General features: G+C 39.1%; 1 protein-coding gene across 1 annotated transcript in view; it reads right to left on the bottom strand.

Moving 5' to 3' along the window:
* The window catches only part of RORB (RAR related orphan receptor B), a 184,171-nt gene that overhangs the window by 27,765 nt on the left and 137,751 nt on the right, over positions 1 to 18,655 (bottom strand). The window contains exons 4-5 of the mRNA XM_008531416.2: positions 16,678 to 17,079; positions 337 to 458 (exon numbers count right to left, since the gene is read on the bottom strand). Coding sequence (XP_008529638.1) covers positions 337 to 458; positions 16,678 to 17,079 — 524 coding nt within the window. The remainder of the gene's footprint in view (positions 1 to 336; positions 459 to 16,677; positions 17,080 to 18,655) is intronic.

Below are 18,655 nucleotides of genomic sequence, written 5' to 3'. Positions count from 1 at the left end.
TCTAATGGACACAAAGAAATAATCATAATTATACAGGGTGAGTTGTCTTCGTTTTCTTTGGTCCTTTTTTAACATGTTGGGCAAAAAATCCATTTACATTGCTTTGTTGTATATCTTTGTGGTGTTAGTTTGCAACTATTATTACTGCTGTGATTTCTCAATTGTGCTACTGGCATCTAATGGGTAGAGACCAGGGATGCCGCTAAACACCCTGCAATGCACAGGACAGTCCCAACAGCAAAGAACTGTCCAGCCCCTAATGTCAATTGTGCCAGGGTTAAGAAAGCCAGAAACAGAGAAATCACAAAAGAACTTTCCTGTAGCTTCCCAGAGTACCTTGCTTTGATACGCTTTGATTTCTTCGTAGGTGTGGGTCTGCCATGCCAGCTGGCGCAGCTCCTCCATGGTGTATTGACATGTCTCCAAATGGGACTTAATGATGTTCTGTGCAATTCGATCTATGAGAAAGAATAATTCAAGAGTTTGTGAACAAAATCCCACTCTGCTCAAAAAGTACTTTTAATGTGTTTACTACAAGAATGCCTTTTGGCAATACTTTAGCTGTATTAGAGTGTCTTTAACACTACTATCTATTTTAAAATCTCCAAACTCTTTATTGTCTATTTAAAATCGTCAATCTTTTAATCAAAATTTACTGCCTTTTCCTTCTCCTTTTGGTCACAAACCTGGTGTCTTACAAGTTGTAAATTGTTCAAATAATTATTTACTTTGACAATAAATACAAATTACCATGTTTCTTGGTTTTTCGCCTAAAAGTCCACTAACAGTCTTGACATTTACTCCAAATACTTTAAAATATTTTGAAAATCCCTAGATCTCCATTGTTTATGTTAGAAAGGGGGAATTTAAATATGAATGTATCTGTTTATATTTTGGAAAAGGGAGGATTAAACAATTATCTAAAAAAATAGTTTTCTATAGAAGAGGAAGGAGTGAAGAGACAAGGCTAGAAGCTAGACTTCTCTGCTGATACGATTTTTGTATATTTGACTTTGGTACCATGTAGATATCTTACATAATAAATAATGGGAGAGAGAGTATAGATGAAATAACATTGACTCATGAGGAGATAATTATTGAAATTTGGTCCTGGGGATCATTATATTCTCCTTTCTAATTTTTATATGATGAAATTTTTCTTTGAAAAAGAGAAAATGATTATATTCATAAATAAATAGTGACAAACATAGTCTATTGGGGCCATTTTTATCCCAAATGAGTTGCATTTGGTATTGTATCTTAAATACTGATCATTTTGGGTTTGGAGGTGTGAAAGTTGAGTGATAGAACACGACATAGGAGCTCTCCTTAAAAATATGCTCTGAGTCCCCTGAAGTTGGATAGAGCTTGTAGGAGATCCCCTATGTAATCCCAGCTACTATTTGAACACAAGACAGTGACATCTTGGGAAACCAAAGCACACAGGAATACTGTATGTGGAGTGTGAGTAGACTGAAGATGACCAAATTTGCTGCCTGAGAGCTAATCTTGGTTCATACAGAAATGGAATTTTTCTTGTGTTTCAGGTTGTACCATTTCAAATACAATTTCTGTTCTTTCTAAACAGCCATATTTCATTTCTCTAGGATAAAGGAGTACTCAGGTACCTTCTTTTTACCTCGCTAAGCTTCTGGTAAATATGGCGTGAAATGAATTGAGTTTTAGTGATGTAGAGAATAAAAAATGTAAGCTTAAGCTTCTAGTAAACTTTCCAAATAAAAGATCTCATACAGCCCATTGCCTGGCACATTGTAAACGCTGAATAAATGGTAGCCACAATTACCATTATTAGGACATTCTATACAGTGTTTCATGGGAAAGCAATGTAGTGACTCCAATGGAGACAAAACAGCGATATTTAATTTTGGAATTAGTGCTGCTGCAGAAAGATATTTCAATATTTATTAGAGTTTTTCAATCAGAACTATAAGGTGACAGACGTAGAAGATGCTGCAAGGTGCTGCTAACTTATGATAGTTATGCTGTATTGGATTCAGCATTGAGCATTTCTAGACTTCCATTGTCTATCACATTACAAAATCCTTTCTTTAAAAAATCCAAGATTCAAAATTTTACTGAATATCCTCCTATGTTATAAAAAAGAGCAGGAATTACTCTATACATCATGTTAAAATAGATTGGTATGTCATGTTTCATCATTTTTCAATTTCACTTGGGCAGTCCAATTACTTAGAATCTAAAAAAACCATCTCTATTCCTCAGTAGGTACATAATGAAAACATAAGATTTTTATAGCTCTATAGTTTTCAAACCTTTATCTTCTTGGTGTAGTTTGTTTTCATCTTCAAAGATATGCTGATTTGTCAGTAATTTACAGGCTCCAGGGTTTATGAGCAAAACTACAATTGCCACTCAAAATTGCATTATGAAAAACTCTTTCTCTCTTCCTTTATGACATCTCCTGGGAACTGTTGGCCAAGGTTTAAGAATTCTCTGGCTTTCTGCCTCCAAAGCTTAGAGTTCTATTGGGTTTGAGAAGGAGTGGGCATAATAACAAGTGGACAGGTTAAGAAAAATTGGAAGTTAAATCTACACGCATGCTTTAGGCCTCAGCTCAGCTGTCCGCTCCTGCGCGAAGGCTTCCCTGCTTCTCTCTGTCCTCAGGTAGAAGGACGGGCTGCCATTACATTTTGATTCTGCCTGTAACTGAGCCATTATTCTATTCAGACTCACACTGTGGTTATTTGTGTGGATCTGTTTGTTCCATACCCTTCAAGATTGTGAGCTCTTCAAGAACTGGACTGCAGAGCCCAGCAGAGTGCATTCATATATTCATTCAACAAAAACAGTTTTTTGAGAAGCTATTATATATCAGGTTAAGGTACACATGGGAAAAGAAGACATTTTCTTTTGTTTAAAAGATCTTACAGTAATATCATATCATATCATGATGTAATAAGTGCCCTCAGTTATTGTGGGAGCCCAAAGGAGAAAATGTCTTACTTAGTCTGGGGGAGGCAGAAAAATAACCATAGAGAAGATGCCTGTTGACCTGGGTCTGAGCAGGAGTTTGTTACGTGGAGAAAAGAAAGATGGACCTCAGGTCGAGGGAATGATGTTACAAAGGCACAGATAGAAAATGAGCTATGAGCTAGACAATTTCTGACATTATATTTTAAATCTTTACAATTCTTACCTTTCATAAGCAATTTCCCTTTTACTGAGGAAAGAAGTGAGGTTCAGAAAGAGTAAGTGATTCTAGACCCATTTTTACAGAGCTAGCAAATGGTGTTTTCAAATCGAGTCTGTCTTTTCTGGCAGGAAGTCTGAAATGTTTGCTACATAGAGTGCATAGAAGAGACAGGGAGACATGAGAGTAGGGCTGGAAATTTTGACTAGAGACACCACAGCTGAGTAAGCCGGGCTAAGGAATTTGGATTTATCTTGCAGGCAACTGGGAGCTAGTGGAAGCTGTGATGCAGAAGAGTGACATGGTCGGTTTTTTGTCGTAGAGAGGTGATCCTGGCCATGGCACAGAAGATGGCATGGCATTAGAGAGTACATGAGATTAATCAGGCTGTTGTGAAAATTCAGGCAAGATATGAGGAGGGTCTGGACTAGGTGAGAATGACAGAGATGGAGTGGAGGGCCAGATTCAAGACGATTCTCAGGGAGAATGCACAGGACCAGCAGATGTGTGTGTGTGTGTGTGTGTATGTGTGTGTGTGCGTGCGTGTGTGTTGTGTGTGTGTGTGTGTGTGAGAGAGAGAGAGACAGAGAGGGAACATTATATATAGTAGGTGCTCAACCAATGTTGAATTAGTAACGATAATGTTGAAAATGTCCATCCATCCTTCCATTTTCTGCTTTATTTCACAAAGGATTTTAGAAAGCTTAGATTGACTTTGATGATCTTAAAGCCTAACGACTCACAATGGCTTTGAAGTCAAACATTCAACATGCACAATTATTTCCCATACCCTTGTGGTGAGAAATAAAAGGCAAATCTCTGTTTGACCCAAGACTTATCAATATCAGTGAGGGCTAAGACACAGCAGCAGCAGTTGCTGAAGCAGACTCTTCCGTTTCCTTCCACGGGTCTGCAGTGCAAAGGTGAGCCACGTGGAAAACCCTACTTGACCCTCTCAAGGCTCAGGTTGATAACCACATGGTAAAGCTAGACTTGGTCCCATGGGAGCAAGGCCTGAGGGCTCTTTCTGTCAATTAGAAAGATGCATGAACATCAGAGGAGATGGTTTGCTTCGACTGAGAGTCTCCAGTTGTGAAAAGGAGAGAAGGATTTAAAAAGAAGGGACAAAGGGAAAGACAATGAATACAGTATGCAAAGTTCCTGCTGGGAGCCAAAGGAACTTTCAAGAGTCCTTGCCTGGAAAAATAGAAAAGGTAATAGTAAACGCAGTCCTCTCCAGGGACCAACCACATGAGAAAGTCCAGACAAAGAGACTGAGGTAAAAGAGCAGAGGATATGGAATCTTTCTGGGCAATCGCACTCCCTTCATCCGTTTCCCTGACTTGGGTTGCAGTAGCTTCTCGGAGCCCAGTTTTTGTCGGATTCTTTAACTAACTTGGGCTGCAGATGGCGCATGTTGAAGCAGTTGGCAAGCACTGAGCCGGGTTAATGGGCCCAACAGGAATATGGCCCAGATGACTGACTCATGGGAAATTCTACCACCTTCTGAGGTGATGTCCGCGGACTCTACACTCTGCTCTTCCTGAGACCAGGGATGAGGCTAGAGATTTCTTAAGCGGACATGAAAATGCAGCTCTATCTTCTCGTAGTTAAGTTTCTATATAAGTTCAGAGAGACAGAGGTTTGTCCAATTCAGTAAGTACGTGGGCTCTTTTGATAGTTAATAAAACAATGTCAAGAAACAAGAAAAAAAATTTATACGCTCTGTCCAGTCATTCTTCTTCCATCAGGATGAGGTAAAATGTAAACATTGATGCTGGCAAGGGAAAATTATGTAATTATGGGTTAATATTAAGTCCATGATCCTAATATTCTTTTGGTTAATTTTCATGAAAAATAGCTCACTCTCACTTTACTTTACTGACTAATGCGATTCTACCACGATTATATCTCCCATTTACATCTCTCTTTTCCTCTCCCTTCTATTTCCTCCTATTTACATACACGTAAAACTGTTTTTCATAAAATTGCCGTTTTGTATTCAGACCCTGATACTTTTCTTGAAGGAAAGCTTACTGGAACCCAAGAATTATAACCAATTAACAGAATTTGTAACTTCGTGTGTTAAGCAATTTTCTTTATGAGATAGAAACAACGATGTGTGATTCAAATGAAAGAGTAATCCCAGAAATCTTTAAAATAATTGATATAGGGATATGTTTATGGCATAGATTGTGGTGATAGTTTCTTGAGTATATACTCATCTTTAAACTCGTTAAGTGGTATATATTAATTATATACAGCTTTTTGTATGTCAATTATACCTCAATAAAGAGGCTTAAATAATAACTGATATAGGCAAATATACTTTATCCTTTTTGATAAAAAATATTGTTACATTGTCATACTTCCCTAGAATCCTTAGGGGTAAGCTTAAATCCACTTATGACGTGGGCAATAAGAAGAGAGAAATTAAATTTTTGAAGGGAAAACTGGAATAAACTTGATGGTAATTCTAAACAGTGTGTGCAAAAATTATAGACCCTTCGGGCTGGAACTAACCTCCTTCCTCCATTTCCAAATGGACTGTATCTGAATAATCCCAGAAGTTAGCTGTGTCACCTGTCTTTCTCCGAGACTAAAGAATTCCCACATCTCCTCCCCGATCCTCATCAATCTTCATTTTGATCTATTGAATAAATCAAAGAAGTAGGAAGGAAGTCCCTCCTTAAGGCATTTATCAATGGCTGAGATGTATACAATAAAGTTCACATGGGTAAATGAAGTTTTAAAGATCAATCATATCAGACAATGTAAAAGTAATATTTTGAAGTACTGCTTAAAGAAATATATGAAAAATAACTTTTCTTATGTATCAATCCACATAGTAGAGCAAAGTTTGGAAACAAGTCATCCAAATTACTTAATTCTAGGTGGAAAAAAAGGCTACTTCTACTTATTTCGGTGAGAAATAAGTAAACTGACAAGCAAGGTGACAGTTTCTTGTTTATAACTGTAATGTTACAAAATGAGGACCAGCTTGCAGCTACTAAAATAGCAAGTGACCTTCTGCAGCTCTGATTTCAACCACTCAGCGGGTTTTTTTCCACCAAAGGGGCTTATTTTAGCTTTCATTAGACATTTCAGCAAATGGTGCTCTCCAAAGGCTACAGTGTCTCAGACACGGATTGCACGGGTGGTTTCATTAGAGTCCCACATCCTGGGAGCAGGGAAAGTTGAGTATATCTTTAAAAACTGCTGCTTTCAGTGTTATTACCAAAAGCACCCGTGGCCCAACTGTACCAAGGCAAGAAAGCTGAGACTTAAAGCTATATATAGCTCGAGAGGGGGCTGCATCCGAATTTCGTAATTTGTCCTCCTCCCTCTCCTTTTTTCTTCCTCCTGAGAAGGAATGGTTTCTTCTTGATGAACTATACCCCCTATTCATTTTCCTCCACAAGGGATTATTTTAAACTTGGAAGTATTCCTCCTAAAATACTATACCTCAGCCTCAATCAAAATGATTAACGAATTTTTAATTTATCACTTGCCTTAAGGATCTAGAGAGCTGCTCAATTCTCTGTTTAGTTTATATGACTAGTGTGAAGGTAGAATTCTTAGGGGATTCGCTTTGAATTAATGCCAGGATATCTCTATGGACTTGCTCAAGGCAAGTTTTAAGAGGCTGCATTAAGCTTTCAGAATATCAAGATCCTCAGAATCCAAGTGCTGAGGCAGTAACTATAATATATTAGAACAACTGGTTGAAAGCTGAAACATTTAACTAAGTGGGCATTTTGTCCTTTTGACAATACGCCACTCGTTTTATAAGTTTTCTATCATTAAATAGAACAAGTCTACTGGTTAGGGTGTAATAGATGGCAATGTCAGAGAGGACAATGTCAATTTCAAGACCTTTCTGATTTTTCTAAGCTCTATTTAGAGCTCATTATTTTTCAGCATAAATAGAATTCTGCTGTCAGCATAGAACATCAATAATATTTAAGCTTAAAACAGCTGTGTGTTAGCGATCCACAGTCTGAAATAGGAGCGCAGTACTTCTAGCTTTTAAGTTCCTCAAATTCTCTTAAGGAGTTGGGGGCATAAATAATCTATAACTCATTTTTTGGCTCAGTTTCATGGTCCAACAACTCATTACTCTCTTACCAACAAATTAGGATAGATCCCAGTCCACTTTCCATACAAGTTCTATTGCCAATTATTATATCAGAGAACGGCAGAACTGATTTTTACTTCATGTGGGCCTGAACCAAAATGTTCTTAAGAGTTTTTCAGAAAAACAGATTAACAAAATATGGTTATGTTATTAACTATAAAAATGATAAAAATGTGGTAAAACACAATTTGATGAAATATTAACATTGAGAAAAACAATGAAAGATAGCAGAATAATACCAATAATAACAATATCTGGGCAAAGATTGAATGAACAGATTAGTAAAATGGTTAACCTTTTCTCAAATTTCAGGAAGCTCGGGTAAGAGCATTTTAATAGGAGATAAGAAAGCAGCAAGTAAAGAAGAAAGAAAAACTGAAAGAATCTGTATAGCATTTGTGTTTAAGCAGAGTATGTCCAAAGGAAAAAACAGAAAAGGAGCAAAACAAATTAAGAGGTTGGCTTCTTAATAATTTAATAATGGAAAACTTGTTTTGGATCATAAGTGTTTTGTTTTATTGTAATAGTGCATGTCTAATTTTTGGGAAATTACAGTTCCTTTTCTTCGAACTAGCTAAGGAAATTGAGAAAGAATCTATTATGAAAACATTACATTTCAAAGTTAATTTTCGTGGTAAAAGACCTCCTTCACAGAACAATCAGAAAAGATCAACTCACTTCACTGTCCTAGAACGGGTGAGTTCTAAGGGAGCTATCTCGTAAGACGGAGGAAGCTAATATGGACCCCTTCAGACTTTTATTTCACACTCTTTGAGAAGTCACTTAACATCTTAAAGTCTTAGTTTCTTCGGGGTTGATTTTCCATCAACAGAAGGATGTGGCAGCAGCAATGTTTTCTAAGGACCATGTGAAGCATGGCGACTTGAGTCTGAGGAGCTATGTAACAATTTCTCTTTGTTTTGACTCACAAAGGAGAAAGAAGCCTTGCAGAGGTACAGAGGGTGAGAATACAGCTCACAGTCTTAAAAGCACTTGAAGAGTCTTAGATAGAACAAACAAAAACAGCCCAAAACAGTAAAATGGAGAGCCCATTAACATCTTTGCCTACTCTCTTTTAAAAACTGCACCTCCATACACTACCCAAAGGACGATTAACGGGTCACAGATAATGAAAACCTAATTATGAAAATTGCTCAGGGCCATCATTAGGATTGCCTTTTACTATTTGGATTTTGTTGACATATGGATTGACCGTTAATTTAAACAGAAGCAATCCCTCCCCCAGCCTACCACCCTTGTGGAAGTTTAGTCAATGCCTTTCTGACATTTAAGAAGAGCTAATTCAGGGGAAATCTTTGGGGGCAATTTTTACATTTCCAAACATTTAATTAATTTTTAATTTAGACCAAACATTTTAATCCAAACATTTAATCTAAACTTAATCTAAATTTCAAACATTTAATCTAACTTGATTATTACTTAAATAATACATTTAATAGACAAATGCTTTAAAATAAGTGTTTTCTAAACAGTCTAGCACCAAACTGTCCTAGAACAAAACTGTCTGAAAACCAAATAGCATTCCACAATAGTCCTCATTTATAAATAGGACTCAGATTTAAATGGTAATTTTTTCTCCTCAGTATTGAGGGTATATTGTCAAACACACCTTTACATATAGCTTACATCCTAAAATGAAATAGAATAAACAAAAAAAGTCTTTCCAGCTAGGAACATTTCCAACAGGTTTCCCTACATTTATGAACATTATAGAAATAAATCCTGTACTGGTTGGGAGAGAGAGCCTATTAAGTTGGTTGTATACTATGCTAAGGAAACCAAATTGTATTGATCTCCATCAACTTGGCCATCAATTGGTATTTCTGTGTTCCAAAACTCCTGTGATTTTTTTTTTTTTTGGTGAGGAAGATTGGCCCCGAGCTAACATCTGTGCCAATCTTCCTCTGTTTTGTATGTGGGATTCCACCACAGCATGGCTTGATGAGTGGTGTGTAGGTCCAAGCCTGGGATCCGAACCCACGAACTCCAGGCTGCCAAGTGGAGTGTGCAAACCTATCCACTGCATCACCAGACTGGCCCCTGCTCCTGTGATATTTTAACCCTAACCAGCTCATCCCAAAATAAGTGCTTAAAAATGTGGCTAAAGCAGTTCATATTCACCTCATTCAGTGGAAAAGCAATTCAGAGCTGTTTCCGAGAGCTAGTGTCAAAGCTTGCAATGCCTTGAAATGCTATTCAACAGTGGGGGCTATTTCAGAGGTTGTCTTATAAGAATAAACATTCCCACCTTCGACAAGTCACACACAGAACCTCATGAAATCTCCTTTCCTCTTCCTTACTGCAGAATATTTCATATCTACCATGGCTTTTGAAATTGAGTGCATAAAATGGAACTGGTTTTCCAACAGCTTCTCAATAGCATTTTTTTTTTTTTTTGGTTGGAGGATTTTAGAATCTTATTATGAAGTTTTGAACTCCGTGTCATAAATTAATCCGACGGAAACTAGTATCTCCAGGGGAAGTCTACTGAGGAAGATCAGTTTTGCACAACTTCAGCTCAAAATAGAAAATGTGATTTAGAAGATTTATCTAATCTAGTGAATGCTAGCACATTAGGAAAGCTATATTAACAGAGGTACATGCATGTGGTGACTAATATGCGTACGTGTACTATAAACAGATGTGTAGGGTTATAGCTACTTGAATATAAGTACTTCAGCATGTATGTGTGTATTGCTTTATAATGTAAATCATCTTTATATATGTTTAGAGCCTTGCTGGTCACAAAGGCTTTTGAATACATGAGGCCATTTCCTCCAGTTGTGAGGAATCCCTGGGCACGAAAGGAGAAGGATGATAACATATTACTAGGTGACTCTAGACCTTCTTTGTGAGGTTATTAAAGGATATCTAGGAAGATATGGATTTGAATGCCCCTAGGGAATAACTAGTGTCCTTTGTCTCAGAATGCTCTAGAATAATTCACGGCCATGGACTGGTTAACACTATAGTTGCGACCCCTGTAGAAATCCCAGAAATGTGACAAAATGAGTTACTTAGTCCAGCCCCTACACTCAGGGAATTCGTTTTTTGAGAGAGAAGGTAGGATTCTGGATATTGAGAGATATTCTGTAGGTGGCAGAGAACAAGGCGGTGTTAAAATTTCAGAGGAGTCAGGTAAGTTCTTCTCATGGGACCAAGGTGCCCCGGGTAGGCCTGGGGCTAAGCCAAGAACACGTCTTTACTTTTTAGTCCCCCTTTTCCTCTCAAGAGTGGCTCAGGGAGGTGATCAGGTTGGAGCGGGCCAGGGAGGACAGGGAGATTTGCCTTGAAGCTATATCTTTACTTTGTACACGAACTTGGGGTGGTTGGGGATTGGCCACCACCCTCCCCTTGAGCTGCCCCTGGTTGTCCTTGACATTCTTTTTTTTTCTTTTTCAGGAGGGCGGATGGAGAGAAGAGGCTGGTGCCTAGTTCTGTTTTGACTGTGATTATTAACTGTGTAATTGATGGGGTCATCCCGCCCCTTGGAAAGTCCCAAGTGTGGTCCTGCTCCTTGGGAGGATGGTGTGACCGGCTACGGCTTTGGGAATTGCTTCAGCATCATTCTGGATTGCCTAGTTGCCTCAAAGTCCCCTCCTGCCCACTACCCCATGCTTCTCCTTGGGAAGTGGCTGTAACAAAGGGAATATTTGTGCATATGGCCGAAGCTCCCACCAGGAGCTAATCTTTCCATGTCATTTAGTCCAATTGCCTTATTTTTTAGACCAAGAGACTGAACTTCAGAAAGCTGAACTAATTTTGAACAAGTTCACATGGCTAGTATGTGGAGTCAGGCTCCCAATTTCAATGTATTTTCCCTAAACTGCCTGCAAAAAGGTATCTAAATATACATTAAATATGCATAGATAGATTTCAGCAGCTACAACATATTTCTCTGTAGAAGCGAATGCCATTAAAAGTGCTGTCTTAAGGCTATAGCACCTGCTTGGGGTTCTTAATAAATAACAACTGAAACACCACCAACTTTTATAGAATTCTCCAGAGTGAAACAGCTTTGGTAATATCGTCTATCTTTCTATGCAAACTTGATAGAATGAAGTAGCTCAGTAGAGTGACGAGATCACTTTTAGGCCAATCCCTTTTTGTAATCTCCTCTAACTATTAATACTCAGCTTCTGTAATAGGTGAATCTTCTAAAAAAGAGGTTTATTTCTATTTTTGGTGCTTAAAATTCCAGGCTCCATAAATAGGACACAAAAGGAATATGAAAGTAAATCTATGTTTAAGATTATGTAGGAGAGACCAGTGAATTCACATTTCATTGTCTTTATCTGTAGAGAAAATACTGAATAGAACAGCAAACGCAGATGACGTGTGTAAAAGGCAATTGATCCCCTTCGCATCATAGCTAATTTGATGGATTTTTTTTTTCTTTCTCTTTTTAAAAGGATGTTGTTAGGCTGTTTGAATTGCCTCGTTGTGTGGTACCTCATCGTTACATTGCCAACCACCTTTGAGCTTAAATTAGCTTTCATTAAGAGTATTAGTCCTACAGAATCCCCCAACCCATCTGAAGGTGACAGTAGAGGAGCAATAACACCAGCTTCCACTTTCTTCTCTGCTTCTTTGCCAGGTATCCTTCAGCCAGCTTCCTCTCCCTGCCACCAACCACTGCAAAATTTTATTTCCAAAGATATCACAGATCCACTATGCCAGCTTGAAGCAAAACTCCAGCTCAACTCAGTCGCTGCTGCTGCCTAAATATTAATTTGCAGCTTGTTTTGACCTCTTCTTTCATGGCTTTTTCTCCTATGAGATTTTGAGAAACCTAAGGATATAATTCCAGAAATGTGTCATGTTTTTCTGTTTACTTTCCCACATTTTGTTTTCTGTTCCCAAAACTATGGGAAGAAAGCACTCCTGATAAGAGGTGTGGCTCAGGGTAAGCAATACCGCCACCCTCCCCTCCCATATCACTTTCCTCCAGGGGAGTTTGTGGTACCGTCATGCTCAAGGCTTATAATATGTGACACTGAAGTGCAGTTATTTATTTTCATGTCTGGCTCCTAGATGCTGAGGACAAGAACCATGTTCTGCTTGCCTTGCATGCCCGGCATATTTCAAAAACAGGTTTTTGAAAGAAGGCCTGGCAGTCTAGGGTAGCAGAATGATCTACAGTAGCATTTAAGCTTCACCACTTTAGCTCTGTGCTGTAGGAAAATCGCTCACTGTGTCTGACCCTTACTCTCTTCATCTGCACAATGGGATGATTTCTCCGTCGCCCTCCTGAAGGCAGTGGTGTGAGGCTTAAATTGGCTAATATGCATGAAAGGACTTTCTATACTTCTCTCCATACATAAAGTATTATTATCAGGGTCCTTAAACTAAGAAGTTTGTATTTCCTTTGTGAACTTTTAGAAAGACAAGTTTGGTTTTTCTGGGGGAATATTCCTGACTCTAACAATATTCATGTAACTGACCTTTTAATATCTGCATGCTGTTGCTGATATAGTTGTTTCATGGATCTTGAATATGTTTTTATGAAAAATTCAAAACTGTAAGATTGTATTCTATATGGAATAATCCAAAAACTTTTTTCAACAAAATTTTGCTTTTAAGATAATCCAATCAGGGGCCAGCCCTGTGGCTGAGTGGTTAAGTTCGGGCACTCCACTACAGTGGCCCAGGGTTTTGCTGGTGCGGATCCTGGGTGCAGACACGGCATTGCTCATCAGGCCATGCTGAGGCAGTGTCCCACATAGCAGAACCAGAAGGGCCTACAACTGGAATATACAACTATGTACTGGGGGGCTTTGAGGGGAAGAAGAAGGAAAAAAAAAGATTTGCAACAGATGTTAGCTCAGGGCCAATCTTCAAAAAAAGCAAAAGATAACCCAATCAGAATAACGACCTGGTTGTACACATTTCATTGTTCTCTCAGAGACCAGAGGAAGCACATCAGGACTTCTAGACGCCAAGATTGACGTTTAAAAATATTTTAGTGCGATATAGCCTTGAACTCAACCAGTCAGAATGTGGCTAAAATCAGATTTTCTATATAGTCTGTACAGGGTATGTACAGACCCTGTACATACTATGACAACTTGCTAAGCAAGTCAAGTCAAAATGTCAGCATGCAAGCTCTGTAGCTCATGTGTAGCCTGGGAAGGATGTCAGGCAGCAAATAGCAAACATGTTTTGCTGTGGGAATGCCAATTAGCTTGTGAGGGGCTTCCTTTCTTTGACAGGAGGAAATACAGTATAATAGTTAAGAGTGGGTTTTGATGTTACTTAGACCTGGGCTCAAATGCTTCCTTTGCTTTTTACCAGTTTTGTAACTTCTGAGCCTCATTTTTTTCATCCGTGAAATGGATATACAAATACCTATATAACAGGCATAATAGAACTGTTAAGAAAATTAAATATAGGACACTGCTCAGCACAAGGTAGGAGCTCAATAAAACGTAATTATATTACCTGTAGTAGTCGCTAATGTTACTAAGTAAGAATGAGATTAATAACATTATAATATCCATTATATAACAATAATAATGATGATGACGAGGCTTAAGCATGACGGATGCTCTCCTAAGAATTTACGAATGTTAACTCATTTAATCGATACACACAGGTAGGGACTATTACTGTCTCAGGTTTACAGCTGAGACTCGGAGAGGTTAGGTAAATTGCCTGAGGGAAACGGCACAACCAGGTTCCCATCTCAGGCAGTCCAAGCCCAGAACCAGAGTTCTTAACCAGCATGCTCTACCACTGACGCCTTCCTGCCCAAGGATACTGTTATGGACTTAGCGCTTTAGTGAAATAAGTGGCAGTTCTTCGGATGGTGCAGGAAAGAAGAGTCTGTCACATTATCAAGGCTCATCGTGGGCACCTACATTCGACACCCATAGAAGGAGTTTGTGTCCACTAGATGGCATTGCTGTTTTAACAAAATGTGAACCAAGTCAATACTGAGGTTTAGGAGCCTGCTAAAATTGAGAGCACTAGCCAGACAATCTAATTGTAGTCCTAAAAATCTGATGGAAGAAACCTCCAAAATTTACAGCATATCAAGAGATCTCTAAAGACTACTGGTGCCTTGAAATAATTAAGAAAAATATATGCTAGTTCATTTTGGGTATCAATGTCTGTGTAGAAAATCTAGATGAATTTTGAGATCATCTAGTCTAAATGCCTCAGTTCATAGACGAATAGACTGAGGGGCAGAGAGGAAAAGTGACTTGCTAGGGTTGCTCAGACCTGATGGTTTTGGCCATAGTTTTCTGTCCGTAATACTTCCTACTGACTCTAAATCACAAACGAACTGTGATTTCTGAATTCTTAGAAGACTTTCCTTTTGGGTATGGGGCAGAAGATTGCCCAACAATCGTGAGTTTTTGTTTCGTTAGGTTTTAAACACGTGTTCCAACTCAATAGCAGATTCAGGCACTTAGATATTAAGTAGGATAAAAGCAAAAATGGTGCTTATTTCTTTTCCTTTTTAACATATCCTGTTGGAAAGATTGAGTGACTTCACTTAAAAAGACTGTCCCTACTGCTTGACAATGCAGTCTGTGGACATTAAACCTATAGCCAGTAGCAGGGTAATGAATCAGCACAAAGACTTTGGTATTAGACTGCCTAGGGTGGAAGCTGGCTCCATTCTTTAGTAACCAAAGGGCCCTGGGGAGGTAAAGAAACAACCCTAAGTCTCTGTTTCCTTATCTGTAAAGTGGGAATAACATTTTTACTTATAAGATGCTTGTGAAAATTAAACGTGTGTGAAGTGCCTGTGACATAGTTAAAAATCAAGGTTAAGGGTAGCAATAATAATGAATATTTTTGCTATTATAGCTGATGTTTAATTTTCTATATCTCCCAATTGCGAATGTCACTACAGGTATTTTGTCAACAACTTCTTTACTCACTGTCACATGCTGAATTACTAAAAGAGAGAAATAACATTTCAGGTTGTATAACTATGTGACATCGCTTCTTCCCCAACCAGATGGTAGAAGTAGCCAAGATGCATATGGCATGTTCTTCATTATGTGTTCACATCAACTTTATTTAAAACGCTCGTAGGCTTTAGGCTCCTACTCACAGTGTAGACAGAGAAGGTGACGGAGTACATAGTAGACAAGTAATAACAGCTAAGAGGTATTGAGGACTTGCTGGCACCAAACATTGCTCTGTTTTACAAATATTAACTCATTTAATTCTTACAACAACCATATGATCTACAACCTAATACTTTTCCCTTTTTAAAGACGAGCAATCAAACAAAGAGAGATGAATGAACTGGGATTGAGAAACTTGCTCCAGCTGAAATAATAAGCCATGATTTGAACTCAGCTGGCCTGGTTCTTAACACTCTGCTCTGCCACCTCTCAGGGCAGGATGTGAGGAGGCCTCACAGGTTCCTGGGCTCCACATCACTTTCCGGCATCCACTAAATACTGCAACGAAGCCTGATATAGCTCCTGTTTGTTAGCTCCTCTAGGTTACTGTTAACATGCAACTCTGTTACCCAGGAGGGTAATGTGTTAAGTAAACCTACATCAATATTTTTAGGGCAATTAGTTAATGAGATCAACTGGTTAAACCTTTAATAGACTCCTGAGCTTAACAGGGTAAAACAAAGCTGAGAAGGTCAGAAGAAAACCTGCCTAGGATAGGGCACTCTTGAAGACCACTCCTTAGGAATCAAAGGACATCACAGCAGAGAGAGGATTGGGTTGCTGATGCAATTGTGTCTGTGACTAGCCCAACTCACCGGAGCTTATTTGGTGCTCTTAAGTTCTGGAACATTCCAGACTCCACTCTCTTCATTGCCAGTAATTCAGACTCTATTCCCATGTAGAATTCTTGAATTCAGACTTACAAGAGGCTTAGAGGTCGTCTGGTCTACTCCTCTGCCTTCACAAAGAAGGAAACTAAGGTACCATTTGCTTATGGTTTGTCCTCAGTTATCTTAGATGGAGAGTTCAAGCCCTGTTCATTCAGTTACTACACACTGTTTCTATCTCCTATTTTGCTTTAAATAGCATCATTTTGAGTACTTGCTGAAGTTTTCCTGTTTATACCAGTAACATTGTCCTTCAGCGATGAACCCAGACTCAACAGATAGCATCTGTTCTTTACAGATAACATCTCTCTATTTATAATTTCTTCTCTCTTCCTTTGCTTGAAACAAACTTTTATGGGGCAGGGGAACAATGACTGTCGTTAGAACATATTTTAAAATCAATTAGTTTTCTCACTAGAAGCTATGAATGCAAGTAATTCAACTTAGATCTAAGAAAATGACCATACTAAATAGGACCAAGGCAACTTCAAAGCAGAATTTCCAAAAATGAGCTGGAAAGAGACGTCCACTTACCGATTTCAGTCATTGTTATCCCTGGTGCTAACTGCCCGTTGTTGAAAGAGCTATAGGTAAACAAGTTGGGTACGGATGTGAGGTCATAGATAGGTTCTTGCTTTATCTGTTTGATTCCAGTCATGTCAAGTCCTGACTGATCAGGGGAAGGCTGGCCGGAATCCACGTTGTAATAACCCTCGGACTTGGGCAGGTCAATGACATGTCCGTTGGCATATGTGCCGCTGGCTTCATTGTTCAGGTTGCTGAGGCCATTGCTGATGCTGCTGCTATACACCCTGGCAAGGGCTTCCGCCTCCCCACCCTGCTGCTGCCGCTGCTCCTGCAGCCGCTGCTGGTGCTTCTGCACCTCGGCATACAGGCTGTCCCTTTGCTTCTTGGACATCCTCCCGAACTTCACAGCTGGGTTGGAGAGAAAAGCAGAAAGTAGCACTTGTGGTTATCATTCTCAGGAACCACCCTAAGTCCAAGGGGCCATGACTGCTGGTCCATCAACATCAAATGCACAAGCTTCTAGCACCATAGCCCCAGGGTCCATTCATTTGCACTCTACAGTTGGTGAAAGGTTATATTAAGGGGTATCTGTACTGGTTTACGTGCACAGTGAGAACTAAATCTAATTGAGGAGAAGTGTAAAAACTTATGTATTTCTCATTGACATGAAGTTTAGCGTATTTCCTTGTTCTTTCTTACTTACAGGGAAAAAAACCCCACAAAAACAAAAAACTACCAAATAGTACTTGATATTAAAATGTCAACCGATACTCATTATTAGCTTTTCCCTCTAAGCATTAGGATTACTAGATTGTCGGATAGGACCCTATTATTTCACTATTTTCTAAATAGCATGTTGGGTATGATCAAGGATGTGGGGCAGGGTGATAAACACAATTTTAAGCAAACCACATCATTCGCCATCAGTTGGCTTTTCACATCAAACGGAAAGGATCTCTGGAAAATAGCAATTTGGTGCATCCAAGGCCCAGCAAGCGAGCCAGCAGTAAGCCCTCCTTTCTCATTCTACCACCCCCAAGTTTTGCTGCCCATCTCTTCTGATAAAATCCTCAGCTATTCTGAGGAAAAAAGAAAAAGAGGCGTTGTAAGTGGTCACAGAGTAATATGAAAATGCTTTACTGATTGACATTACATTTCAATCTGAATGCGTTGATTTTTAACTTATAGAGCTTAACCTCCTGAACTTATGGACATTGACATTTTTCCTCACAAGCTGTCAACTCCCAGTTTAAGCTGTGAACATCCTGAGTCAAGGTGCCACCTTGTCTGAATTATCAAGCTCTGTGTTGTTCAGCTCATGCTAATGGTGGAGACTACGACAAGCCTGGAGATTCCTCTCTGTTTCTATTTTTTTTTTCTTTTGTGACAGTGTTCCCATCACCTGTTGGTGTTGGGAGCTCAGAGAATGTAGAAAGAAGAAAGAAGAGGGTATAAACAGGTTCAGTTCTTGGATTCAGTCACTAGGGTTGATGAGAATAACTTCTGAGGAGACCTACACGGCCAAGTGCTTAAAAACTCTCCAGCACGAAGGGCCCACAGAAGAAATTCTTGCTGTGAAAGAGCTACCATTTCACCCTCCAATATTCTTCCAGTATTCATTTTCTTCTTTCGTGGGTTACAGAGCTACCAAATTTTATCTGAGCATCGGCTGTGTAGAATGGGGACCACATTTCCCAGCCTCCCTCGCTGCCAGCTGTGGCCACGTGATTAAGTTCTGACTAACAGGAAGTAAATGGAAGTGCTACATGTACTTCCAGGTGTTGGGGCATGATATTTTCCTCCTTCTTGCCTACTGGATTGTGGATGTGAGGGCTGGACTTAAAGCAGACCAAACTCTTTGAATTTGTCCTTAAGCCCTCTTAAAAATCTATGTTTTGGCTTTCTGATACTGCCTAAGTAGGAAAACAAGGTGGTAATTATCCAGTCATTTTTCTGAATGAAGACAATTAATCTGGTTAACTCA

The sequence above is a fragment of the Equus przewalskii genome, chromosome 22 (genome assembly GCF_037783145.1).
Source record: "Equus przewalskii isolate Varuska chromosome 22, EquPr2, whole genome shotgun sequence".
Classification (NCBI taxonomy): Eukaryota; Metazoa; Chordata; class Mammalia; order Perissodactyla; family Equidae; genus Equus; species Equus przewalskii.
The sequence above is the reverse complement of the archived record's forward strand: the minus strand, read 5'-3'. Positions and strand labels throughout refer to the sequence as shown.